This window comes from Culex pipiens, chromosome 2 (assembly GCF_016801865.2).
Source record: "Culex pipiens pallens isolate TS chromosome 2, TS_CPP_V2, whole genome shotgun sequence".
NCBI lineage: Eukaryota > Metazoa > Arthropoda > Insecta > Diptera > Culicidae > Culex > Culex pipiens.
The window spans coordinates 118520386-118547996 of record NC_068938.1 but is presented as its reverse complement, the minus strand read 5'-3'; the positions used below and the strand labels follow the sequence as shown (position 1 = coordinate 118547996).

Sequence of the window (27611 nt, the reverse complement as noted above, 5' to 3'; positions counted from 1 at the left end):
AAACAGGCCGGAATTTTTGTACGGAATTTTTCGCATAGTACGGATTTGTACGGAATTTTAACAACTTTTTAAAAAATCCATTGCTTTTTTGATTGGGTCAAAGCTTTTGCTAATTTGATATTTTTATTTAACTGTCAGTTTGGGGTTTTCCTCAGTTCAAACTTGATTGTCAATAATTGTTCTTTTCAAATTCCTTACTAAACATATTTATCAAATAAAAGATCAAAAGGCTTTCTAAAGCTTGTGAAAACCTTGTGATGTGCTTGTATTTATAGGACCTTTCCAATAAAAACTCTAGAAAAAACTTGATATTTCGTAAACTTTTAAACGTTTAACAAAAATATGTCTAATTCCCAAATTCCAAAATTATCTAAATAATTCCTTGACATTTTTTGTTATACCATGGTGTCATGTCGGTAAAGTATACGGATTTTTGCTCAGAAAGAGTTGGTAGCCTTAACCGCATTTTTGAATCAAACATTTATTTTCGCTAATTACATGACTGTTGAAAGGAAGTTGAAATTTTTAAAACCATCAATGTAATCCAGTTCATCAAGTTCACTAAAGTTTGTATACTATTGATAAACCGTCTTTATCAACGGGTACTTCCTTTTATCCGCTGGTTTATAAGCATGTTGATAAACTAAAAATATACGTATGTATTATTAAATTGACTATCACACTAAACGAGTAACGAAACTCACCACTCACTAAACGCCAATAGTCTGGATATCCAGAGCCCTTTTTCCAAAAAGCAAAGGGAGGGGCCAGCGTGTTTATTATATAATTCTTTTTAGTGTACGGATCCCTTGGTCTGGGGACCGTAAGCTTCTTGGGTTCATTTTTTGGTAAACAGTTCCCGATGCCACTGTCAAAGCTAGCAACTGTTCCGGACGAATTACTTTGCGGTATGCCGGCCTTAAACGCGCACCGGAACTCGTGCTGGACCTTATAGGTAAACTCGTCGTCCTGGTTGGAGTGACACAGGCGGGGTATTTTGTTGTCCCTTTGCTTTTCATTCGGAGACCGTTGTCTGCTGCTTGGCATGTTAACTTCTTGGTCCAGTAATTGAGTCATGTTCGGAGTGCTCTTGCTGCGTTGCGGAACCAGCTCCGGTAACTCGGCCATTTCCGGTAAAGCGTTGGCAACATTCTCATCACTTTGGGCCTCTGGCCGTGGAGACTTGGCCTGTTTGTTTCCGGAAGTTGGTGTTTTTGGTTTATCATTTTTGTTACATTTGCAGCGATTAGCCAGCGTGTAATTTTTAGTGTACTCATCGTGCTGCCGGATAATATCCCGATCGAAGAAATCTTCCTCACCCAGCGTGTTTGAAAATACTCCACCAGAGTGTACAACTGCATCAAAAAGAGGGTTTTAGTTTACAACAATATTTCAAATAAATACTTACCGTTGGGCAAATTAAGCTCTTTCGGCGCTTCGACCACCTGTTTGTTCGAGATGATAAATGATGAGGAAACATAGAACATAATTCAAGAAAAAAATACCTCGAATATTGGTGGTGCTACCGAAGCCTTTGAACCGTCCATATAGAGTGCCCGTCGAGGCTCTTGCTTTGTTCGATAATCCCACCCAATAGCAAGATCCATCGCGCCGACCTTTGACCGTTTCTTGAATTCGGGTACAATTTCCTTAATGCCGGACGCGCTCAAAGGTTTTGGAATAACTCCACATGTTTTTGGTCGATAAACTCTGTATTTTGTACACTTTGTTGGACCTGCTTTGTAGTTTTTGCTCCCAACGCCTTGAAAATGTTTAAGTCAATTAATTTTATCAAGCCTCTTTAAAAATCAAACTCACCGGTCGCGTACGGACCCACTTCCAGTGCGATCCCAGGATTTGCCGAACCCGCTACCTGAGCCTTCCGAAATGCAATGTCCATAACCGCATCTGGCAATGGTTGATGCTCTAAGTTTTCCTGGGCCATTTTCCTAGCAGTTTGAAAATTACAAATCGCAGGAATGAACGAAGACTGTGGTCGGATGTCCAGAGGCTTGTGCGCATCAGATATCTGTTCTGGTGTGAGCATTCCATATTGTGGGGCGTTCCTTGGCTTGTTTTGCAGATTCATGTTGCTGAATTTGTTAATTATTTCGGCTGAATATGCAGTATCCATAATGCTGGTAAGTTTCACCAGTTAGGAGGTCTGAGATTTAAAATGTATTCTTTGTATTAGTTTATTGTTATTATTACTCTATCAGTTATATATTTTAATTAAGTACCATTTTGTTGTATTGAATCTCTACCTTTATCTCAGAAAATTTGTAATCCGAAAACAGCATTTTTTTTTGTTAAAATCGAACTTTAATTGACCATATCTCGAAAACGGTGCACTTATTCTTTCGACTGCAAATTCGATTTAACATAAAGACTGTAGACAAAAATATATTTTAGGTAAGGTTCAACAAAAAAAAAAACATTATTTTTTCAAAAATGTATGACTCGGCTGCAAAATGTTTGCCCATATTTCTCTATGGTTCAAAAGTTGGGGATTTGTCCCCAAAAACAGATATACTGATTAAAAAAAATAAGTTAATTTCAAAATCGGCATTTTTTCTGATACCGTCAGTGGGGGTGACATTGGGTCTGGGGGGTGAGATTGGGTCAAAGTGATTATTTTACGGATTTTACCATTTCTCAGATTCTTCTCAATGAAACTGAATTCTGCTAAAAGGGTTGTGTAGGGGACATCTAAAGATGACTTCGCTGAAAAAAAATCTCGTTCCTAGAACAAATCCTGTTATTTTGGCAGCTGTCCAAATTTGTGGTACGTTTTTGGCCAAAAATGACCTCTTGAAAAATCATTTTTCTAATATTTTTGTTGGAATTGCTCGAAAACTACCCAAATGTTTGAGAATCTCCACTTCAAACATTGTAGCATGTCAATACGATTCATTCGAACAAGAAACACTGTTGGATGACTTGTTTTTACCATATCGTTGTATTTGAGCATCATTTTAGTTTCATTTGACCCAATGTCACCCCCTCTAAGGGGTGAGATTGGGTCAATTTTCAAACTATTGGCATTAAAGGTAGTGTTAATCAAAATCCCTCATATTTTGGGAAAATGTTAGTAAACTATCTAAGAACAAATCTACGTTGAAAGATTTTCGATGTTATTTAAATTGTTTTTGTTATTAGGAAATTACAAGAGGTGTAACACTAAAACGATAAAAAAAATTGAATCTTTACGTTATTTTAGATGGACAGCTACCAAAATTGTATGGAAACTTGTATGGGTGTCAAAAAAATCAAACCATCCACATTAACGACCCCCGGGTCTTTTCTGGTCTCTATTGCAAGTTTCTGCTCGAACCTAGGAGTCCGTAGGCTTGAATGGGGAGAGCACCCAAACCTCTTTCTACTCCAAGGAACCTTCCACCCCATTGTTTGAACTGACGACCTTTGGATTGCGAGTCCAACCGTCGCCAGCGATTCCACCGGAATAGGTTTGGTTTGGTGTGTTGTTTGTACTTATGGCATGGAGACGACTCCTACACCTGGAATGACTTAACGGCCTAACAACCAAGGCCGGCAATCTGGGTACTTAGCCGAATGGTTAAGCGATCTGCCTTTCAAGCAGACGATCAGGGATCGAATCCCGCCCGGTCACCTCGCCACCGATTTTTCGGTGGCAACTTGAACCCCCTGCTCCCTCTGGGAGCATCAGATACACGGTAATTAATTACCACACACACACATGTTTATTGTTCACCGTCTTCGACCAGAGTCGCACAGACTGAATATCTTAAAAACTAACATAGAATTAAACAGTCAAATAACATAAAAATATCACATCGCATCAAAGAGCTAGAATTTTTCGTTTGAAACGTTCTCTGGTCATGCTAGGCTCGTACTCGTCAGATACGGAGTTGAAAATTCGGCAGCATCGGTCAATTGGTCGGTTGTATCCATATAGAGTACGATGGAAGGGAATCCTCAGAAGGGGCTGGTTCCTCAGCGTCCGCGTTGGTCTATGCACCGTGATTTCTTCTTGGAGTTGCGGGCAGTCGATGCGACCGGTCAGAACATCGAAGACGAACATCCGTTGAAGGAAGGTTCGCCGCTTTTCTAGTGACACCATTTCCAGCAAGGTGCATCTGTCGCTGTAGCTCGACCGCCAAACGCCGTTCCTCCAAGGCAGACGGCGAAGGGCATAAAGAGTGAAACGGCGCTGAACTTTCTCCAAGCGATCACGTTGATTAGCGTGGTGCGGCGCCCACACCTGCACAGCGTACTCCAAGATGCTTCGAATCATGGTGATGTAGAGCGTTTTAAGGGCATTGATGTTCTCGAACTCAGCAGTGTTGCGACGCAGAAATCCAAGCAACGCGAACGCCTTAGCTGTTGTGGAAGAGACATGCTCCGAGAAGCTCAGCTTGCGATCGATCAGCAGACCGAGATCCCTGATTGAGCAGACTCGGTCCATTTCGTGGCGGTCGAAGGTGTAATCGTACCGAATTGGAGCGGGTGATCTGGTGAAGCTGATGCTTTTACATTTGCTGGGGTTCACCTTCATTCCGTTGAGATTACACCACTCCTGAATCGCGTCAATGTCCTGTTGAAGAGCGACGTAATCAATGGTGGACGCCACGGTACGGAAGATCTTCAAGTCATCAGCATACAGCAGTTTTTGAGACTGCAACCTTTGGCAGATGTCGTTGACCTTACCGGTGGTTACTGAATTATTTTGTTTGGTGATTTTAATAAAAGTTTTCCCATATCAAATATCACGAAAATAAAATGTTAGAATGTCTACTTTGCGATTCCGACTGGCAGAACCGGTTTTGGGCACTGTGGCCACCGGGAACCTGCTACAACCGAAAAAAGTCCTTTTTGAGGCCCCGACTTTGAGGACCTGTATCTCCGGAACGATAACACATACACAGAAAAAAATATGTAAATTTCCACGTCATGTAAACTATGTTTTCAATGTAAACTTCGAATCTGTAGAATTGAAATTGTATGTAAATTGCCAAATCAGATGTAAAAAGCGATCATGTAAAATCTATTTGCATGTAATTAACAAATCTCATGTAAATACAATAGATTTTGCAAATTATAAAAAGATCTGAATCATGTAAATCTTGAATAAGATGTTAAAAATGTATCAATGTAATTTTGAAACATATGTAAATTTCCCAAATAATTGTTGTTTATCGAGTGACAGCAAATCAAAACAAAACAGTTGCTGTTAGGGAGCGGTCGTTTTAAAGTGGTTTTAATTGAATGCGCTTGCATTAATACGGTAATCGGGAATGTTTCTGGTCCACAGTGTTCTTGAGCTCCGGTTTAGGACAATTAGATGTTTGGTAAGTGTTGAAAAGATTGAAGTTAAGAAAGTGTCGGCTTTGAGCAAATGCTTCACAAATTGAAATTTAATAAGCGTCTTCTTACCGTAGAGGAAGTCTACACCAAACTTATCAGATCAGATGAACCGTTTTCTGTGACCACCGGAACGTCCACTCCCAACAGCTGATGTGCAATTCCAGCGGCATTTGTTTGGATATTCAGCATGCATGCATGTCCGCCGGAAAAGATTCACCAAGAGCAGCGACACTTCTCGATCAGTTTCTTCCGGTAAAGCTAGATGGACCATAATTGTGAGTTCAGATTCTTCTCGGTAAAAATCGGTTTACGGATGGAATCTCTTATGGCAATGTCAAGTCTGGCATGACGCATGACCAGCTTGACAGTTAATTGGTTCTTTAAAATTTTCTGCTTTATGGAATTGTTTCAGAAAAACTTTTTAAATTATGTTCTTTGCACGGCAGCATTTTGTTCCTGCTAGATTTTAACACTTGCTTGACAGTTCGAGCTGGGTGCGCAAGGCCAACTTCCCTGTGACTGAAACTGTCAAGACCAAAATCTGCAGCAAATCAAACCGCGGAATGTCCAGTTCTAGCAAAACATTGTAATAGGCCGAAGCCGAAGTGTAAACAAAGAATCTATACTGCTCGTTCCTAATCAGGAAGGTGCTGTGTCCTATCCCTCGCCTAGACCAGACCAAAATCCATGATAAAGCTGTCAGACCAAATCTGTCAGACCAAGACTGTCAGACCAAAGAGCAAAAAGTAAACAATCTTGGTCCTCGTCGTAGGTGCACACAAATCAAGAAAAGAAAATTTGAAAAAAGAATTTATTTTTTTCATTTTAGTTACTGGTTTTGGACTGCAAAATTGAATGTACGTCAGAAAATGATTCAAACGTGCGGCGGCCTGTACACTGACAATTAAATAAGCAGTTAAAGGCCTTATTCTTCTAATTTAATTTTTGATCGCGTTTTCGGTTTACACCTGAACAATCTTGAAATTATTTATACGGATTTGTGATTCCTCTCTTTCCATCATTCCCTTGTTCCTAATGTAAACATCAACTGATGTGAGCAGGATAGACTCTTTGTTTACATTTCGGCTTCGGCGCCATTACAATGTATTGCATGAGTTAAAGATTGGCCAATGCTTGACAGATTCAAATCTGGAGTTTTTTTTGAAAAGGTCCAATAAATCAAATTTTCAGTTTTTGCTTTTTGGGTGTTTTTTGATACCCCTGACTCAAGGCGGTTTCAAAAACACCCAAAAAGCAAAAACTGGAAATTTGGTTTATTGGACCTTTTCAAAAAAAACTCCAGAAATGCGCTTCACACCAACTCACTAACCGCCCTTGTTTAGAGCAGTACTGAATTGGCATGCCCAGCAAGTTTTGATTTCTAAAAGCATTTTTTGCATGCATAAAAAATACATAAAGTCTAAAAAAAACTAATTTGGCTTGAATGAAGTAGGGCGTTAAAAACTTATTATTGAACTAATTTAAGCTAAATAATGTAATTGGGCCAAAGACCAAGAGTGTAAACAATCAGTCTATCCTTCTCACGTCAGTAGGAGCGAGTTGGATGGACTATTTGTTTACACTTCGGCTTTAGCCTCATAACATTGTTTAGCTTGAATTTACTTCTAAAATGTATTCAAAATAATTTGCCATCGTTTTAAAAATATAACAAGAGACACATATTTTTCTGCCTATTCACATTGTTTGGCTTAAAGTAGCCTACAGACTTTTTCTAAAAAAAAAAAATATCTGCCAGACTTGCAGACTTTGCTGACACGATGAACTGGATGAACCCAGCCGCGGCGTCCGCTACGGCCGGGAAACGTCAAAACAAACCGCAATCTCAACAAAGCAATCGAAAAATCTTGTGCGCATCAGTTTTTTTATGGTTTTTGTAGTTTATCTTCAAAAAAAGGTAAGTTTGCTGTTGAAATTGGAATCAATTTGAAAATGGTTAAAGAATAACGTTTAATTTAGGACTTTTCACTGCTTAGTGAAGTGATTAGGAGGGGTTTCCGAGAGCTGTTTTTAATGTTTGCTGTTTGCGATTTCGACAGGCTGTAGTCCCGTGTCACGAACATTTCGAGGGTTTGGTGAGCGATCAGCGCACTCTTCCTGGAACCGACGTTGCTGATGCTCAAAGATTCGCCCGGAAACAGCAAAGTCCTAGAAGTCCAACGAAAACACAACATACCGGTTGAGATAATGGCCAAGTTGCAGGTTTACTTCCGGATTTGTCGAGCCTCCTTTATTCGCTACCACTGCAGCCACCAGTTTAAGGGTTATGACGTAAGTATGTTAAATTCTATTGATCTTCTCAACAATAATAACTGTTGATTTTACAGAAATCATCAACATCCTGGACAGTAGTCGCTGTAAATTCCTACTTTGGCATTGAACCAACAATTAGTCAACTTTCCTGTCGTGTACCGCAAGGACGGGTAACGACAAAGTACGACAAATCTGAAAACGAACGGAACGTTCGGATAGTCCAGTAGCGTGCACACCATCAAAATGGAGGACTGGTTTGGTGGTCAGAAGGCTCGCGCCGGAAGTCAATCGTAGGACCTCCCTGTACGTCATCGGGGACCAGATCTTACGACGTCTTCGGCGTCAGTAACACCTGCAGAGTTAATTAAGGTTAGTAAGTTTGTTTAATTGAGTTGTGCCTTCTTGCGATACCTCAGTCGACGTTGCACAACATGATTATTCATGTTCCGCAATGGCGACCAGGCCACGTCCGTTCTTTTCTTACCCAGGCATAATTAGTTTAACTGGTGGAGAACAAACCTAAGGACAACCTGCTGCTGAAGAACTAAGTTTTCTCGAGCTTTCAGAACCGCACGCTGGACGACATATCGGCATGTACTCTGTACAGCACATTAATTTGAAGGTGCAGCATTTCTACAGTAGTATCCTTGTAAGTGTGTTCCCCAGTCTTAATGTCACTTTAATAATCAATCTGATTTATAGTTGAATTTGGATTTCATTGCTCCGTTGAATCTTGAATCTGAATATCGATGTTTGTGTGCTCACTTGTAGCATCAAAGTCGGAATTTCAACAACCATAGTACAAGGGAGCACACACGCAACGATAGTGTACTAGATTCTGGATTCAACGGAGCAAAAAAAAATTTTTTGTTTGGTAAGTTTACATTAGTTTCATTGGAAAATTACACGATTTCTCATTTTTTGGATTGAATCGTTTACAATGAAAAACATGTAAATTTCCGATGAATCTAATGTAAATATACATCATTTATCATGATACCTTTTGGTACATGATAAATAATGTAAATTTACAGGAATATTTTTTTCTGTGTAGCGGGTTGCTTCCAGTTGCATTTGACGGGTTATAACTGTCGTGATCGGGGACTTTCTTTTATAATAAAAACACAGATATTTTGCAATTAACAAACAACACGTCTTATTCCACAGAAATTAACCACAAAACTGATTTGACAATCTTCATTCTCTCTTTCGCCAGCCGCGCGCATCTCGTTGTTTTCTCGCTTGTTGTTCTCTCTCGCAGCTCGCTAGCGCGCTCTCGCACTCCATCCGCAATCAGCTAACAAGGCAATATTCATGAAGGTTTGCACTTTTTGTTGCGCTCTTAACTATTATTTATGAATTATATCAATGTTATAATAAATACTCATTTAATAATTTATTACATATTCAATCCTGCAACCCATAATCCCTACATTCTCCCTCTTTTCTACTCTCAAGATGACGAATATCAATCATAATTCCTAACAGAAAAATTGCATGAATGCTAAATCAATCAATGTTTTTTTTTAAATTTCCTAAAAGATTTTCGTCGGGTTCCTCGACTTTGTTTTCATGCTGATCTAAATACGAAAGCGCAGTCTTCGAAATGTTTCATCTATGTTGTCCAAGAGACTGACATCCGATCGCAGGAGTTGTAGAAAATGGAATGCACTGATGAGGTTGAAAATTTAAAACACCTGAAAATATAAGAAAAAGAAAAAAAACGAGGAGAAAAACAAAAACCACAAATATTTCTCGAATAAACGCAGGTTTATCAATTTTTTATGCAATACGAGATTAGTGATTGTTTACCTGATTTTCTTTAAATTTTATGTAATTTAAAATTAAAAAGCAAATTTTACAAACATTGCTGAAGCAACACAACACGATTTAAAAAAATAATAATTCAAATTCAAATGCAATATTTTTTTTTTAAACATTTCGAATTAAATGGAATCAAATTATTTTTCTTTATTATCATTTTGTGAATATGAAATATAAAACAATGTGTTCTAAATTCAAAAATCTAACATGTTGCTGACTTAATTAACAAATGAAGCATAATCCTGGCGTTTTTAAAGTTTTAAATTCATGTGTACCATATAAAACAAAGAATAAACATTTCTAAAAATATATACAATGTGGTAATTTATTTTATTTATTTTAAAAAAATCTGAAACAAAAACTATGACAGGCACAGATATTGTTTTTACTCAAATTTACACTTTGAATTTATGTGCGCCCGCCACGGAGTTCAAATCGATCAGCCCAGTGCCACGTCCGATTGATCCACCAGACGGGACTTGAAGTTAAACATAAACTGATTTTAATATTAAATGCAGTCGTGACGAAAGGTTTTTTTCCATTTAATCGTCTTTAAAAGTGTAAAATTTCTTAAAATACGGAGATCTCTTTATAATTTTCGGTTCAAGACATTTGTAGTTGAAGTGATGGAAGTGAAAGGTAGACTTTTTCGGTGATATTTTTGAAATACGACTTTCTCGACTCGGCAGAGTTGCTCCACCGGGAGGAGATTTCAGCAGCAACAAGAAGATCAGGACCTGGGTAACTTCACGAAGTGGCCATCAGCTAGAGCGTTGCCAGTGGTTCCAGTTCGACAACATAAATTCCAGAATGGCGACGTCGTTTTTCAAGAATTGTCGAAGCAGATGTGGGTGGTGATCATCATTCATCCTCATTAAAGTGGGTCGCTTGCAGTGAATCGTGCGGTATCAGGATTGCTGCCGGAAGCTCTTCTGATTAAGACAGGGATTCAAGAAAAGTCAAGATTCATGTGACATGTGGCGAAACGATCGGAAATGAGCTGGTTTCGAAGATTCTTCGTATTTGGTGAGAGCTTTCCATTTTTATTTTCAATTGACACTTCCATCCACTCTAACATCCATACATTTCACTAAAGACCAACCACGCCAATCTTACTATATACGCGGTAGGGTGTTCCCTTGGTCGTTCGCTGTGAGTTGTGGATTGCCTGCTTCTCTAATGAAGGTTCGACTGAGGGGGCATGCTTATTAATTTCTCGTCGCTCCATACCCTCAGTGACGTGATGGGAGCAAGGGCGTCTATGCAAAGTGTCCCTACACCCGCTACAAATTTCCGGCGCTTGGGGTGGGAAGAGGGAAACCATTGTATTTTATGCGCCGGTATTTGTAGCATAAAAATTCGTGCAAAAAAACTTATGCACGTGGGTGTACAGATTACGGAGTAAAAGATGATCGAATTGTTCACCTAGCGCTCACATGTGTTCCAGGACCAAGTTGCCTGCGGGTATGGGGATCATACATACATACATACATACATACATACAAATGCAGTCGTGACGAAAGGTATATGTTTGTAATTAATACCCAAAAACACCCAAAATGGATCCACAAGCAAGCTTATTCCTTCCTCATTTTCAATATTTTTATCTGTACTTTTCTGTAATTTATTCCCAGCCAAGCTGTACTGCTAAAACAAACAACTTTTTTTTGTATATAAAGACTAATATGGAGATCGGAAGGAAAGGAAGGTTTACGAACAGCAGAACAAAGGAGAGGGAGCGTTTTCTTGGGGCTTTTCTTCACCCTATCTGGCTTGCTTTCGCTTCTACTGCTGCCCATTTGATTTTTTTCTTGACCGGTTCCTTCTGATGTACATACACCGCTTAACATTGTATCAAAAATTACCACATTTTAAGTAAGTTTGAAACTGTTAATAAATCATGGCAAAAATTACTAAAATGCAAAATCAGTAATATTTTTAAAGAATTTGTTTTCATCAGTACCGGTACACTTTCATAAAATAAAAAATAGTCCGTATTTCAGTTTAGGATGATTTCTTAAAAAGCAATCTCAATAAATGAAGCAAATTGCAAAAATAATATAAATAATTCAATTAATGCTCAAAATGTGCTTTGCTGCACAAAATACATTTTTTTATAAAAAAAATAAAATCAAATGTTGTTTATTCTTGCCAAAAAAGCTTTCTTAAATATTTTTTTTACCGATTTAACGATTTTGATCTGTAAATGCATGGTAGTATCAACATTTTTCAACTTTTATATTAAAAATTTTGAACTTTCTATTAATATTCACTTACGCGATCTTTTAACCAAACAAACGATAGTTTTTACCGAATAGTTTTTTTTCTCTGTTATGTCTACTTAATAATATTTTTTTTTATCTTGAAACAAAACATAGTTCAGAAAATATTATTCTAATGAATAAAACAAAATCATGTGGTAAATTGTTGCAATAAAAATAAAATATATAAATTGAAATAAATGCCGTTCCGCTATATTCGATTTCTATTATATGTCAAATTAATTTTCTCTTCAAATTGTATTTAAAGTAGCTAAAGGTATGGATCCAAGCACTTTTGATATTACCGTAGATTAGATTATTTAATGTTACATTTAATCATGATCAAAACAATGTTTAAGGTCATTTTATTTATAAATACCTTCAAAATGTACTGTGCTTATCAGATAACAACAAAAAAAAATATTTTATTCAATTATTCTTGTAATGCATAGATGTATAGATTGCAATCTGACTACTTTCTCAAAGGGTTCCAGCTCAGGCGAAACATTTTTCAAACTACCACCGCAGAGGTCTGTCAGGCTCCAACACGGAGGAGACAATATCCTAACCATAAATTCCTTCAAAACGTATCTTGCTTACCTTAAAAACAGCTGAAAGATTTTTTTAATGTTTTATTTTTAAATATTTGGTTTTATTTTTCTCGTAATGTAAAATGGGTTCCAAGCAACTTTGATATATTACTTGAGTAGATTGTTCACAGAAACTTATTTTTTTTTAATCACGATCTTTACGATCCCTGTCAATGGTTTCTTTTCTTATTTAAAATTTTAACTTTTTCTTTGCTGATAAACTCCTGTTATGTAATTTGAAAAAGTTTGGTTTCATATTTAAGTACAATCGATTAAAGAACCCCAAAGTTTCTTTAATTTATTTTAAAATAATGTTTCTTTTAATTTAATTTTGATATATTTACTTTACAAAAATTCTGAAAGTGTTTTTTTAACTCAATAAAATGATACATTGTTAAAATATAATTTCTATCGAAATTAATGAATGATTTTGAACTATTTTGATACAAATCACAGATATTGCATTGAAAAATAAAAATTTATATAATAAATATAAATGTTTCCTAGTTTTTTTAATTATGCTTTTTTTTTCGTTGCTCAAATTGTCACTCCTACTTCTCAAATTCAAAATTAATATTTAAATATTTGTATTATTTTCTCTTGTGACGCAACGCTCTCACACTTTAAATTATATTTTAAGAATTTCTGATGATTAATCATTCCTTTATTTATTATTTAAAAATGCATCAAATTAATTATTAAGTGAATTATTTTACCTTTTTTAACTAATAATGTATTGTTCGTGTTAACAATTACTTAAATTTTTACTTCCCTTTGAAATAATGTTGGGTTTCAAGCAACTTTTGTATCACAGCTGAGTAAATCGATTAAAGTAACAATTAACCATAACTACTATCAATATGGAATACTTAATCATTAACGTCTTTCAATTTAGAGGTTTATCTTTCAAGAGAGGACAACTCCAGTGTTATATCAAGTGACAACCGTTTTAGTCCTATTCGATGAATTTAAAATCATTTTTTTTGGGTAGTTCACAGACATAACTCCAAAATACATATTGCTTTATCTGTGGATACCAAAAAGTGCTCACTTTCACATTTAAATTTATTTATTCATTTTCTTAGGTCAATTTCTTTTGTGATGTTAGAGACGGTTCTTAATTGAATGAAAAGATTTGCTGAACAATATATTTCTAAAATCCATAAGGCTCCTTCTGCGAAGTTATTTAAAAAAAAATCATCACAAAAGTCTGTCGGGTTCCTTTATCGAGGAGATTGTTATCTGACTGCTTTCGCAAAGAACACCAGCACAGATCATTCATTTTTTTTAATCTGACTACCATCACAGAGGTCTGTCAGGCTCCAACACAGAGAAGACTTTTTTTCTGACTACCATCGCAGAGGTCTGTCAGGCTCCAACACAGAGGAGACTTTTTTTTTCTGACTACCATCGCAGAGGTCTGTCAGGCTCCAACACAGAGGAGACTTTTTTTTTTCTGACTACCATCGCAGAGGTTTGTCAGGCTCCAACACAGAGGAGACTTTTTTCTGACTACCATCGCAGAGGTCTGTCAGGCTCCAACACAGAGGAGACTTTTTTTTCTGACTACCATCGCAGAGGTCTGTCAGGCTCCAACACAGAGGAGACTTTTTTTTTCTAACTACCATCGCAGAGGTCTGTCAGGCTCCAACACAGAGAAGACTTTTTTCTGACTACCATCGCAGAGGTCTGTCAGGCTCCAACACAGAGGAGACTTTTTTTCTGACTACCATCGCAGAGGTCTGTCAGGCTCCAACACAGAGGAGACTTTTTTTTCTGACTACCATCGCAGAGGTCTGTCAGGCTCCAACACAGAAGAGACTTTTTTTCTGACTACCATCGCAGAGGTCTGTCAGGCTCCAACACAGAGGAGACTTTTTTTTCTGACTACCATCGCAGAGGTCTGTCAGGCTCCAACACAGAGGAGACTTTTTTCTAACTACCATCGCAGAGGTCTGTCAGGCTCCAACACAGAGAAGACTTTTTTCTGACTACCATCGCAGAGGTCTGTCAGGCTCCAACACAGAGGAGACTTTTTTTTCTGACTACCATCGCAGAGGTCTGTCAGGCTCCAACACAGAGGAGACTTTTTTTCTGACTACCATCGCAGAGGTTTGTCAGTCTCCAACACAGAAGAGACTTCAAAATTAACTATGACTAATCAATTATAACGGCAAAAAACGTTGCTCAAATCAAATTTCAAAGCAAAACATTGATTGTCAATTTCTGCATAAATCTATAAAATTTTCATTAGAATTCTAAAACGATAGTTTTCAATTTCCACAGCATCAAGCAACAATCTAATATTGCATCAAATTCACATTAAAAATTTATCGTCAATAATAACAACAATCAAATCTTCATTCAAATGAGAACTATACATTTTTTCATTAACCATAAAATTAATAATCAAATTTAGCATCAACCTCAAAACAAAACATTGGTCATCAATTACCATATGAACAATCAAATATTGCGTCAAATTTAAAACTCAAAATTGCCCATCATAAAACCACAATCAAATATTGCATGAAATTTGAAATCGAAAAAAAAATACCTTTCTATAATAACAAAACTCAAATTCTGAAAACAAATCTTGGCCTTCGATTGCCGCAACAAAAAGGAAATCTATCATCATATTCAAAATAATAACTGGTTTTCGATTACCACAATATCAATCAAACCTCGTATCTTAATCGAAACAAAATATTGGTTTTCATTTATCGCAAAAATAAGCAAATTTGTCATCTTATCATAACAAAACATTGGTCTTTAATTCCCTCATCAACAATCAACTCTTTCAATCAAAATTAAACCTGTAAATTTTGTAATTTGTGATTTTATTGTACTTTGCATCAAGTTATTGCCACAACAAGCATATCTTTCATTAAATTTAAAACAAAACTAACAAGAAGCAAATATTTATCTTATTCAAAAATAAACATTGGTCTTCAATTACCAAAATAACCAGCATCCAATCCAAAATAAAAATAATGATCATCAATAATAACAACAATCCATAACAATCAAATTTTGCATCAAATTCAAAACAAAACATTGGTCGTCAATTATAATAACAACTATAAAATTCAAACAACAAATTTGATTTCAATTACCAAAACAACAACTAAATTAAAAACAAATTATCTACCTTCAATCACAAACTAATCCTCCATCAAATTCAAAAAGAAATATTGATTTTCAATTTCCACAATCTTGTCAAATCTTTTGTCAAATTATAAACAAAATATTGATTTTCATCAATCACAAAAATAAGAAAAAAAAAATTAAGTCTAATTCGTAACAAAACATTGGAGTTCAATTTCCACAACAACAATTAAACATTGCATCAAATTAAAACAAAACATTGGTCGTCAATCAAAACAACAACAATCAAATCTAAAGCAAAAATGTGATTGTACAAAAACAATCAAATTTCGAACAAATTATTTGCCTTCAAATTCCACCATTAACTTAGAATAAAACATTGGTTTTCAATTATCACAACGAAAAGCCAAACTTACAACTTCAAAACAAAACATTCGTTCCCAATATCACAACAACAAGCAAATCATTCATTAAATTCAAGACCGTCAATTATCGCAGATAGTTTTATGCCTTTTATCAATTTCAAATAACAAGTTCAAGCAAACATCTACCTGTTTCAAAACACAGGCAAAACACCAAAGCGAAACTTTGGACCTGCATCCTGGCAGGTAAACAAAACTGTTGGATTTCACAACACAACAATTCAAGCAAAACAAATGATCCTTCATGAATCAAAAGATTCGACTTACCGGACTGTGCCATTGTCGTGATCGGGGACTTTCTTTTATAATAAAAACACAGATATTTTGCAATTAACAAACAACACGTCTTATTCCACAGAAATTAACCACAAAACTGATTTGACAATCTTCATTCTCTCTTTCGCCAGCCGCGCGCATCTCGTTGTTTTCTCGCTTGTTGTTCTCTCTCGCAGCTCGCTAGCGCGCTCTCGCACTCCATCCGCAATCAGCTAACAAGGCAATATTCATGAAGGTTTGCACTTTTTGTTGCGCTCTTAACTATTATTTATGAATTATATCAATGTTATAATAAATACTCATTTAATAATTTATTACATATTCAATCCTGCAACCCATAATCCCTACAATAACCTCAACTTTATGCTCCCGTAGAGATGATTTGTCAAAATTGGACACCGGTTCCGTTAACCCGGAACATCCGAAAAACATGATTTTTACAGATTTTGTTATAAAATCAACACATTAGTACATTTTTTCAACCGGATTTTTTGTAAATTATTACATACGTACACTACATACTACCCCTGACTGTTTGGGATCGTTCCGGCCAACTGTGGCCAATCCGGAACCGGTTCCAGGGTACCACCAAAACGGTTCCAATTATGGTATCGCTAGAAACCCATCATGTTGCATATCAAACTTCATGAAATTGAAAATTATGACCATCTAAGGTCATGACGATATCCTCTGACTCAACCTGGTCACTCCGTAACCGGTTACCGGTGGCCAGTGGGGGACACTTCCGGAGAATTCAAGGAAACATATCACGCGACGTATCAAACATCATGAAATTAAAAATTATCAGCATCTAAGGTCATACCGATATCCTATAACCCAACTTGGTCACTCCGGAACCGGATGCGGGTTTCCACTGGGGGACACTTCCGGAGGGTCTGTAAGTTAGGTAATTTTGGAAGGTTCAACTAAATTTATCTACTACAGAAAATTCAAACCGCCATCAATGAAATGGTTCCGGAATGGTAATCGGGCTCGGTTGTGTAGCTGCTAGTGTGATTGCTCTCACCCAGCCGGCCTGGGTTCGATCCCAGTCCCCGACCCCGTTCACATTTCTTAAGACGAGTAATGTGTCATCACACCTTCTATCGGATGGGGAAGTAGAACGTCGGTTCCAGCCTCAGTTGTTGTACGGTCATTTGATCATTCCAGATTTAGGAGTTTTCTCCCTGCTATAAGTACAAACAACACTCCAAACCAAGCCTCCTCCGGTGTAGTCCCTGGCGGCGGTTGGACTCCCAATCCAAAGGTCGTCAGTCCGAACCCTGGGATGGAAGGTTCCTTGGAAAATAAGAAGGATTTTGAGCTCTTCCCATTGAAACCTTTTAAATCTTAGGTTCGAGAAGAAACTTCAAACTTGGTTCCTTGCATTGTAACAAAGAAATCTTTCTCGTCCAACTCTGATCGCTGAAGGCGAAGTAAAAAGGCGTTATTTTGAGCAAAAACATCTATTCAACCCAAAATTTCTACCCACAACTCTTCTTCTTCTTGTTGCCCTCTTCTCTGCGCTCTTCCTTGTGCTTTTCTTTGCGCTCTTCTTCGCGCTCTTCTTCACGCTCTTCTTAGCGCTCTTCCTCCTTTCACCCTCGCTACTCACGCTCGCCCGCTACAGCATCCTCCACGTGCGCCGCTCTGCGGCTGCTTCCGCGTCCTCTTCCGCATTCTCCGCCGGCGACCACCAGGTTTCCGCGGTCCCCGATCGTGCCGCGCAGCCACACGCCGACTCCAGCAGCTTTCGCTGTCTCTGACCGGTTTGACCGGTCCGCACGGGCCAGCCCGAATCGTTCCCCGAACCTTCCGCCTCTAAACTCCACGTGTCGACCCGATGTCGGACCATTGTCGGGCTTCCGCAAGCGGCCCGATATCCAAACCGACTGGGATGAGTTCGCCCTCGTCAAAAACACCCTGTGGAATGGCGTTGTGATTTTCGATTCCACGGATTGAAGATCTTGCAGCTTACCCCGTTCGTGCTGGGGGTGTTTCCTCCTCCGGTCCGCAGTCCCGTTATTTTGCGCGACGTCCAATCCGGCGTTGTTGGCTGCCGGTTTCGTTGCCCCGCGAGCTTGGCTGCGGATCGTAGACGCCAAGTTGTTCCGCGACAGCCGCTGGTCACACACGCGGTTTTGATTTCAAGGTTACGGACTTTTCCTGCCGGCCGTCACGGGACGATCCGTCCGCCGGACCAGGCGAGAGAGCAATGGCCGAGCCGTGGTTGTGCACGATGCCTCGACCCCCGAGCTGCTTAGATTTTTCCTTTCTCTCCCTCTCTTCACAAGCGACGCGCTTAGCGGGCAGCTTGACAGCGCGAGCAAGAGCGAAGTGGTGAGTTTCTTTTGCACGTTTGGACGCACTTCGGCATTTTGGCCAAAACAATGATTGCTTGGAGCGCGCTCGTCTTTGCTTAGATTTAATTTGACTCAAATTTGGATACAAAAATTCTAAACGCAACACAACCTTGACCTTTAGGCAGAATTTTCCGTGTGGGACAAAAGTTCCACACGGAAAATTCTAGAGATCCTACTTCCTTCGGAAGCACGCTGGAGACCGACTGACCCGTGGCCTACGCCACATAATTAAACTAACAAAAACTCAACAATACTAAAGTGCGGAAGCCCAAGGCTCCCCAGATTGTTTTGATCGAAACATCACGGTACTAAACGATACACAGCAGCGTATTCTGCTCAAACATTTGGTCAGATGGTCATCTCCTGCATGACCCAAAACGTCTCCAGCTATACTCCCCCAATGGCCACCTTTCGACCTTGTCAGCTAATCTACCACAACTAACTGGAAGACTCCTCCAAAACTTTACCGTCCTGCGTGTTTTGTTTAAATTCTTGTTCACAGACCGCGTCTGTTGTCATAGCTTGCTTTTCCCGACAATTAAACTACATTACAGCACAATCAAGACTAAAATGCCTAAGCTTGTGTGGGTTTTTTAGTTGGGCGCCATTTTGTAACAAAGAAATCTTTCTCGTCCAACTCTGATCGCTGAAGGCGAAGTAAAAAGGCGTTATTTTGAGCAAAAACATCTATTCAACCCAAAATTTCTACCCACAACTCTTCTTCTTCTTGTTGCCCTCTTCTCTGCGCTCTTCCTTGTGCTTTTCTTTGCGCTCTTCTTCGCGCTCTTCTTCACGCTCTTCTTAGCGCTCTTCCTCCTTTCACCCTCGCTACTCACGCTCGCCCGCTACAGCATCCTCCACGTGCGCCGCTCTGCGGCTGCTTCCGCGTCCTCTTCCGCATTCTCCGCCGGCGACCACCAGGTTTCCGCGGTCCCCGATCGTGCCGCGCAGCCACACGCCGACTCCAGCAGCTTTCGCTGTCTCTGACCGGTTTGACCGGTCCGCACGGGCCAGCCCGAATCGTTCCCCGAACCTTCCGCCTCTAAACTCCACGTGTCGACCCGATGTCGGACCATTGTCGGGCTTCCGCAAGCGGCCCGATATCCAAACCGACTGGGATGAGTTCGCCCTCGTCAAAAACACCCTGTGGAATGGCGTTGTGATTTTCGATTCCACGGATTGAAGATCTTGCAGCTTACCCCGTTCGTGCTGGGGGTGTTTCCTCCTCCGGTCCGCAGTCCCGTTATTTTGCGCGACGTCCAATCCGGCGTTGTTGGCTGCCGGTTTCGTTGCCCCGCGAGCTTGGCTGCGGATCGTAGACGCCAAGTTGTTCCGCGACAGCCGCTGGTCACACACGCGGTTTTGATTTCAAGGTTACGGACTTTTCCTGCCGGCCGTCACGGGACGATCCGTCCGCCGGACCAGGCGAGAGAGCAATGGCCGAGCCGTGGTTGTGCACGATGCCTCGACCCCGAGCTGCTTAGATTTTTCCTTTCTCTCCCTCTCTTCACAAGCGACGCGCTTAGCGGGCAGCTTGACAGCGCGAGCAAGAGCGAAGTGGTGAGTTTCTTTTGCACGTTTGGACGCACTTCGGCATTTTGGCCAAAACAATGATTGCTTGGAGCGCGCTCGTCTTTGCTTAGATTTAATTTGACTCAAATTTGGATACAAAAATTCTAAACGCAACAGCATATTCCACAAATTTCCTCCATTCCCAACCCATTTTCGGTTCCAAATTAATCAGGATGGGACGGAGGACATCGCCATCAGCAATTGTTTCCCAGCGGCCAGGTTGGATTAAAAGACGTGGGCAATCTTCCCATGCGCCAGTGCCAACGCACACCGCGGGTTTGGTTTTCTAGCTTCGGTACGAGCCTGATCCCATTGTATGTTGGTATTTCGATTCATCGTACCAGCGCACCACGACAATCTCATGAACCCAGCGTGCCGTGGTACGCGCCGTGGTATTGAAACCGGTTTGTACCGCCAGCGCGTACCACGGCACGTACCTCGGCTCGTGCCGAGTGAAGCACCTTGGTTCATACGTTGGGTTCATGCCTCGGGTGAGTGCCAGACACACAACCGAGGCGACGAGCCGAGATTGTCGTGGTGCGCTGGTACGTTGAACCAAAATACCCTCGGCTCGAGAGAGTCGGGTACGGGTGTAAACCGAACAAAGCAGGCGCAAAGCAAAACCGAGGTACAAGTGAACCGCGTGTACCGCACGGTGCAAGGAAGCTTGGACGTGAGCAAGACCTTTGGTGGTCATAATTTGCAATTTCATGAAGTTTGATATGTCACATGATATGCTTCCTTGCATACTCCGGAATTGTCCCCCAGTGGCCAGCGGCAACTGGTTCCAGCGTAACCAGGCTGGGTCACAGGATAGCGGCATGACCTTAGATGGTCATTATTTGCTATTTCATGAAGTTTGATATTGTCATACTCTGGCAACACTGTGCGCCGGGAGTGTCACCACCAGTTTGACACCACCTTGACGGTGCGCTCCGCGACCGAGTTGCCGCGCTGACAAACGTCATTCTCACAACAACCACAAGCAGAGCAACAACGTGGAATTTACTCTTTATACTTAAACCTAGTTTAATAAATGTATTAATAGTTAGTTGCTTGTTAATCTTTGCTGCCATCCGTCCCGCCTTGCCTCCGCCACCCTCGGATACAACAGATATGTCGCATGATTTGCTTCCCTGCATACTCAGGAAGTGTCCCCCAGTGGCCACCGGTAACCGATTCCGGCGTGACCAGGTTGGGTCATAGGATATCGGCATGACCTCAGATGGTCGTAATTTTCAATTTCATGAAGTTTGATATGTCGCATGATATGCTTCCCTGCATACTCCGGAAGTGTCCCCCCGTGGCCACCGGTAACCGGTTCCGGCGTGAACAGGTTGGGTCAGAGGATAGCGGCATGACATTAGATGGTCATAATTTTCAATTGCATGAAGTTTGATACGTCGCATGGTAGGGTTCTTTGCATACTCCGGAAGTGTCCCCCACTGGCCACTGGTAACCGCTTCCGGTGTAACCAGGTTGGGTCAGAGGATATCGGCATGACCTTAGATGGTCATAATTTTCAATTTCATGAAGTTTGATATGCAACATGATGGATTTCTAGCGATACCATTATTGGAACCGTTTTGGTGGTACCCTGGAACCGGTTCCGGATTGGCCACAGTTGGCCGGAACGATCCCAAACAGTCAGGGGTAGTTTGTTGTGTACGTATGTAATAATTTACAAAAAATCCGGTTGAAAAAAATTACTAATGTGTTGATTTTATAACAAAAGCTGTAAAAATCATGTTTTTCGGATGTTCCGGGTTAACGGAACCGGTGTCCACTTTTGACAAATCATCTCTACGGGAGCTTAAAGTTGAGGTTATTACCCGTCAAATGCAACTGGAAGCAACCCGCTATGTGTTATCGTTCCGGAGATACAGGTCCTCAAAGTCGGGGCCACAAAAAGGACTTTTTTCGGTTGTAGCAGGTTCCCGGTGGCCACAGTGCCCAAAAACGGTTCTGCCAGTCGGAATCGCAAAGTAGACGTTCTAACCTTTCATTTGCGGCCAAGACATCCAAAATCGGTCAAGATTCCGAATATTGGCAGCCAAAAACATTTCTGGGTCATAGAAATCTGGAACGATCTGGAACCTGGAAGCAAACTCGCGTTTCACGTCCAAGATGGCATTCGTCACAAATCTGCTCCGGTCGGAGCAAACTCTAACGTTGCGGCCAGTACCGGTCCCGACCGCCGTACCTCCAGATGTTTTCGTCGGCGTACGTACCCCACCTCTGCGGTCCTTCATTCTGCGCTGCGTGGCCGTTATTGTGTTCAACTCGCTGCGTGATTTGAAAACACGGAAGTGCCCTGCCAGGTGAGAAGTTGAATCCGCTGCGGCCGGTTCAAAATAGCTGCTTATTCCACCTCATCCTGTTGGTTCCAGGAGCTGGGGCCACCGAAGTCACGCACGGACAATTCAAACTGCATATTCCGTCGAACCAAGTAATATTTTTCCGCCGGAACACTTCAATCCGCAATCACCGACAAAACCCGAAAAAAATCAAGCCAAACTCTATCTAGTTTGTTTTGAACTTTGACAGTTCAAAGTTTTAGTTGCGTTGCTAGCGTGTTGCCAAATATGGTAACTCGCTCCCAACCGAGGCGTTACGTTTTAGTTTAGCAACGCATTTGGCAACGACCGGTGTGCGAGCAAAGTTACTATCACGCGTTACAAAACCTTAAAACCTGCCTAATACTCACGCTGGTAAGGTTGCTCTTAGGGTAGAGGACAAAGATTAAAAAAAAAACCAAGGCCGGGACCGACATTTTACTTCCTCATCCGATGGAAGGTTGGAGCAGATGGGAATCGAACCCAGAGTCATCCGCTTACGTTATGGGTGTATCAATCATCCGCTTACGGTATGGGTGTATCAATGAAAAAAAAAATGTTTCTTTGATCATAGTGAAGGCCCCTAATAGGTTAAGTCAAATAAAAAAAAACACAAATAAAATCCATTTCCGGAAATTGGAGAGAATTGCTCAGCAGTAAAAAATCTATTAAAATGTCAAAAGGAAAATATATACAAAAACTTATGAAGTTAGCCGTAAGCGGTTGATTCATTAAATAAAAGAAGAATGGGCGGATTTGGTCCAAGGATGTACACAAGATGTACACGAACGGGAGAAACTTTATTCGAAAGATCTCGCCGAGACATGAAAAAAAGTCTTCTGGACGAACTCTCTAAACCCTGGGGTTCAAAAGTTACAAGTTGTTGAAGTTTGAGTATTTTGGGTTAAAATGTACAAGAAAATCGTATTTCTAAAATCACTCATAAAATCCTTATTTTATTATGGATTTCGATCATCTTAACTTCATTCGACGCGCATCAACAAAAACTATAAGTTCTGATATGTTTTAGCATGATTGAAACATGACTTCTCTTGTCTTCATACGTTTGAACCGGTTATGCAAGAGGCTTGCCATAGAAACGAGTAGAAACTTGAAGATTTTGAATACGGATTAGAGTGTAACAAAATTGACTTTTTGGCGGGCATTCAGGGGTTTGTTCCGGTGGGCATACTGAGCCCAAATCCCAAATAAATGGCGTCTCGGGCGTCGCGAGGTGCAACGCATATCTTTTTTGCCGGGGCCGATTTTTTGAAAAAATGCCAAACTTTGTACCAAGCTCTAGGGAGCTCCAAACATAAATGTTATTTATACCAAAAGATGCGCAAGGATCTGGCCTACACGCCTGTAATGTTTTTGGTAAACGCATTGGTGGCCAAAGTGCCTCAAAAATAGACATTTTGAAAAAAAAAGTATTTTTACGAGTTAAATCCCATTTAAAATTGAAGGGCGAAGCGCCAGCTCCTGTTACGTCCAATCGAGCTCATATTTGGGATTTGGGCTCAGTATGCCCACCGGAACAAACCCTTGAATGCCCGCCAAAAAATCAATTTTGTTACATCCTAATACGGATCCTACCCAGACTGCTTCAGTTAGTATGGAAGGCTACAGTGCATTGTTGTAACAACTTATTGAGATGTTCTGGGTCATCCAAGAACTTCTTGGAGTTAAGACCGGTGGGTCTACCGCCGTAACAAACAAGAGGTCAGTGATTTTTTTACCACACACAGTAAAAAATATCTGTGTAAAATCGCATGCAAAAGCATGCACATCACCTTTGTGAGCAAAAGCATGTAATATTGTATGAGAAAACGTGTACACAAAAAGCATGTACCGAAGAAAAAAAAGATCAGGTCTGCTTATCCCAAAAATAACATCATTCCGGCGAGAGTCATATTCAGATTACCAAGCCCGCGCCCCAACCCTCTCGGCTATCTCGCCGCTATAAATATATTTAGATCTTCACCGATGTAGCTGTAGGTTCCCCATACATCGTATGCAGTTAACACAGTATACAACGTACGGAAAACCTACTGTTACATTGACATTGATCCAATCATTTCCACAGCGGCGAGATAGCCGAGAGGGTTGGGGCGCGGACTTGGTAATCTGAATATGACTCTCGCCGGATTGATGTTATTTTTGGGGTGAGCAGACCTGATTTTTTTTCTTCGGTACATGCTTTTTGTGTACACGTTTTCTCATACAATATTACATGCTTTTGCTCACAAAGGTGATGTGCATGCTTTTGCATGCGATATTACCATCGGATTTTTTGCTGTTCAGATAATAACCGTATAGCTTCAGTGAGTATGGTAGACTACTTTGTTAATGACTTGGGCTGTCTTGGATCACCTAAGGACTCCCTGGAGTTATGATAAGTGGCTGTTAACTCCAGTGAGTCCTGGGATGACCCAAGATATCGCAACACATTAAAAAGCAGTCTACCATACTGACTGAAGCTATGCGGGTATGATCAGTGGTCAAAACAACTAGACATCTTGCTAGTTACGGTAGTAGACCCACAGATCATAACTGCAGGGAGTCCTAGGATGACCCTTGAATTCTACTCGTTTCTATGGTAAGTCTCTTGCACAAACGGCTCAAACGTATGAAGGCAAGAGAAGTTATGTTCCAATCATGCTAAAACATATCAGAACTTATAGTTTTTGTTGATACGCGTCGAATGAAGTCAAGATGATTGAAATCCATAATAAAATAAGGATTTTAAGAGTGATTTTAGAAATAGCAAAAATACGTTTTTTTTGTACATTTTAACCCAAAATACTAAAACTTCAACACAGCCCATGATCGCATAAATGTCCCATATGCATTTTCATAACTTTTGAGTTATTAATGCGGTTTGGTTCAAAATCGTGTGCTCTTTCAAAAGAGCCTATAGCATCCAGTACTTTGTTCTAGAAATCAGGAGTAAATCCAGTTTTTTCGTGAAAACATAACACGTACCCTTATGCGGGGGACAAACTTCAAATGCGTTTTTCTCAGCTTACTGTTTTTGCATATGGGACATTTATGCGAACATGGGCAGAACAGCTTGTAACTTTTGAACTCCGGGGTTTAGAGAGTTCGTCCAGAAGACTTTTTTCATGTCTCGGCGAGATATTTCGAATAAAGTCTCTCCCGTTCGTGTACATCCTTGGAACAGCTCCCATAAAAATTTCCCCATTCTCCATTGTTTTTATTTTTTTGTGAAAAGTTACCGATTGTGATTGGACACTCAATAATATTTAAACTGAATGAATGTACATGAACTGAGAAAACTGAATAAACATTAATTTAAAAAAATGTCTAGCGGTTATCCCACAATTTCGAAACAGCTAGTTGACGCAGAAGTTCCCAAAATCTTCACCGAAGAAGACAAAGTGATTCTAAATCTTTGAAGACTATTCAGAATTTAAGCAAAGTCACACATGCAAAGCAGTAAAAAAAAGAAAGAAAATTATAATCATCAAAAAAAAATCCCTTGTTTACCAGCCACCTGAATCAACACGTGTTCTAACTGAACAAAAGAATAAGCATATTGTCAATTTGCCACCCACCCTCACGAGGCTCGCATATTTTAACATACCGCCGCAAAAACATGTCCAAATCTTCTTCAATGTCAATTACGCCCCTTTTTACTCTCCGAGCTGCTTGAAAGATGCCGAATTAGTTTGGCTGGACAGACCGTGGCTCTTAGCTATGGGTAGGTACATGTGTTTAAATAGAGCAAGGGGTGTTTGCGGAGAGTATCAAGGGAACAATTTATCACAGTTTATTCCACCGAAATCATTTTCCATTATTAATCCCGGGATCAGTGCGAGTTTATTTGTGTTTGGACAAAATGTGCCATCGACAGCAACAAATTTTTTGATCAAATGCAATATTTTTTTTTTTAAATTCAGATTATTTAACTGAAAACAACATTGTCTTAAGAGCCACTAAATGATTTCCATTTTGAGCGAACTAAACTAATCTGCAAAATATCTTTGTTAAACAAAAAGTAATCTTTTATTTCATTACCGAGTAGTACAACAAGATATCAATATAAACATAGATTTCACACCCTCCTCACGAGTGATGAGTGTCTATTTAATTTATCCCACCCGAAAGGGGGTGACTTCAACGAACACGTGCAGAACACCGCCAGCACTACGGAATTTGTCGAGTCGGCTGCACAATGCCGGGAGGGGTGGACTGTTGCCGCTGGATTAGATGCGCAGCATTTGGCACAAGTGTTACTTTCTGATTGAATTTAAATTGTACCCGCACCAGTTGAATGTTTTGATGAGGCATGTAATTTATAAAACCACGTGGCTATTCACAGTGGAATAAGGACAAGTTAACAAGCTCTTGTAATAATTAGTCGCAGGTGTTCGTTACACTACGAAAATTGTAGAAAATTTAACTAAAAATCAATTGACAAACCGTTGCTGTTCGAAGAAATGAATTTAGAACACTATCTGTCTAGTTTCCCTTTTAAACTAGATAATCGATTTTTTCAACAGCATTAGGAGTTTACTCAGGAATATGAATGTTTTAAAATGTCTATTACTGGACACTTGGCTTTTAATACTTTGTACAATTAATGAAAATAAATTATCCATTTTTGAATAGCTACTACACTTGTTGTAAAATGGAGCAATTTAAATGCAAAGTTTTCGATTTCTGGACACTCACAAATCAGCTCATTCTTATTTGAACACTTGCCCCAAATAGGCAATGACGTTGGTTACCATGGTAACGACGTTTGCATTAACTGTTATAATCTAGGAGGCCACAAATTCTTATGCACTGTCGTAATCATACCCACAACTTATCAATGACATTTCAATGACACGATGTAAAAAGATATTCTATCGGGCGATTTGTTTTTGAACATCTTTTTTGAAATCCTAATGTTGTGTTTTCCTCCTACATTTTAAGCACTTGTTTCATAGTTACAACAAAAAAAATATCACATTTTCACCATAATTTTTAATTTACCGATCAATCAGCCACGTTGCACTTCTGTTGCCTTAACTGTTTGTGTTTCCGGTTTATAGTATCGTTAAAAACGTCGCATTGGCTCTATATTTGCTTAAGGAAAACGATATTTTTCAGCTGGAATTTAAATCTGCATCAAACCTTAAAGAATAGAAATAACTCAACAAAGTCAGTAAAATCAACAGAGTTCTTGTTGCCCTGGAAATTGCTAATAAAAATCGATAAGACTGGCACCGGA

At 39.8% G+C, this 27611-nt stretch overlaps 1 protein-coding gene and 1 long non-coding RNA gene across 2 annotated transcripts; one reads left to right on the top strand and one right to left on the bottom strand.

Moving 5' to 3' along the window:
* Window positions 1-27611, bottom strand: LOC120419399 (uncharacterized). The gene is made up of 6 exons (XM_039582076.2): window positions 27374-27611; window positions 1819-2164; window positions 1506-1762; window positions 1409-1445; window positions 705-1355; window positions 1-643 (listed from the first exon to the last, which is right to left on the bottom strand). The coding sequence occupies exons 2-6, from the start codon at window positions 2132-2134 to the stop codon at window positions 576-578; spliced, it is 1329 nt and encodes a 442-aa protein (XP_039438010.1). The 5' UTR covers window positions 2135-2164; window positions 27374-27611; the 3' UTR covers window positions 1-575.
* LOC120419407 (uncharacterized) lies at window positions 6877-8394 on the top strand. The gene is made up of 4 exons (XR_005605710.2): window positions 6877-7261; window positions 7324-7635; window positions 7692-7986; window positions 8080-8394. It is a non-coding gene; the product is annotated as an uncharacterized LOC120419407 (long non-coding RNA).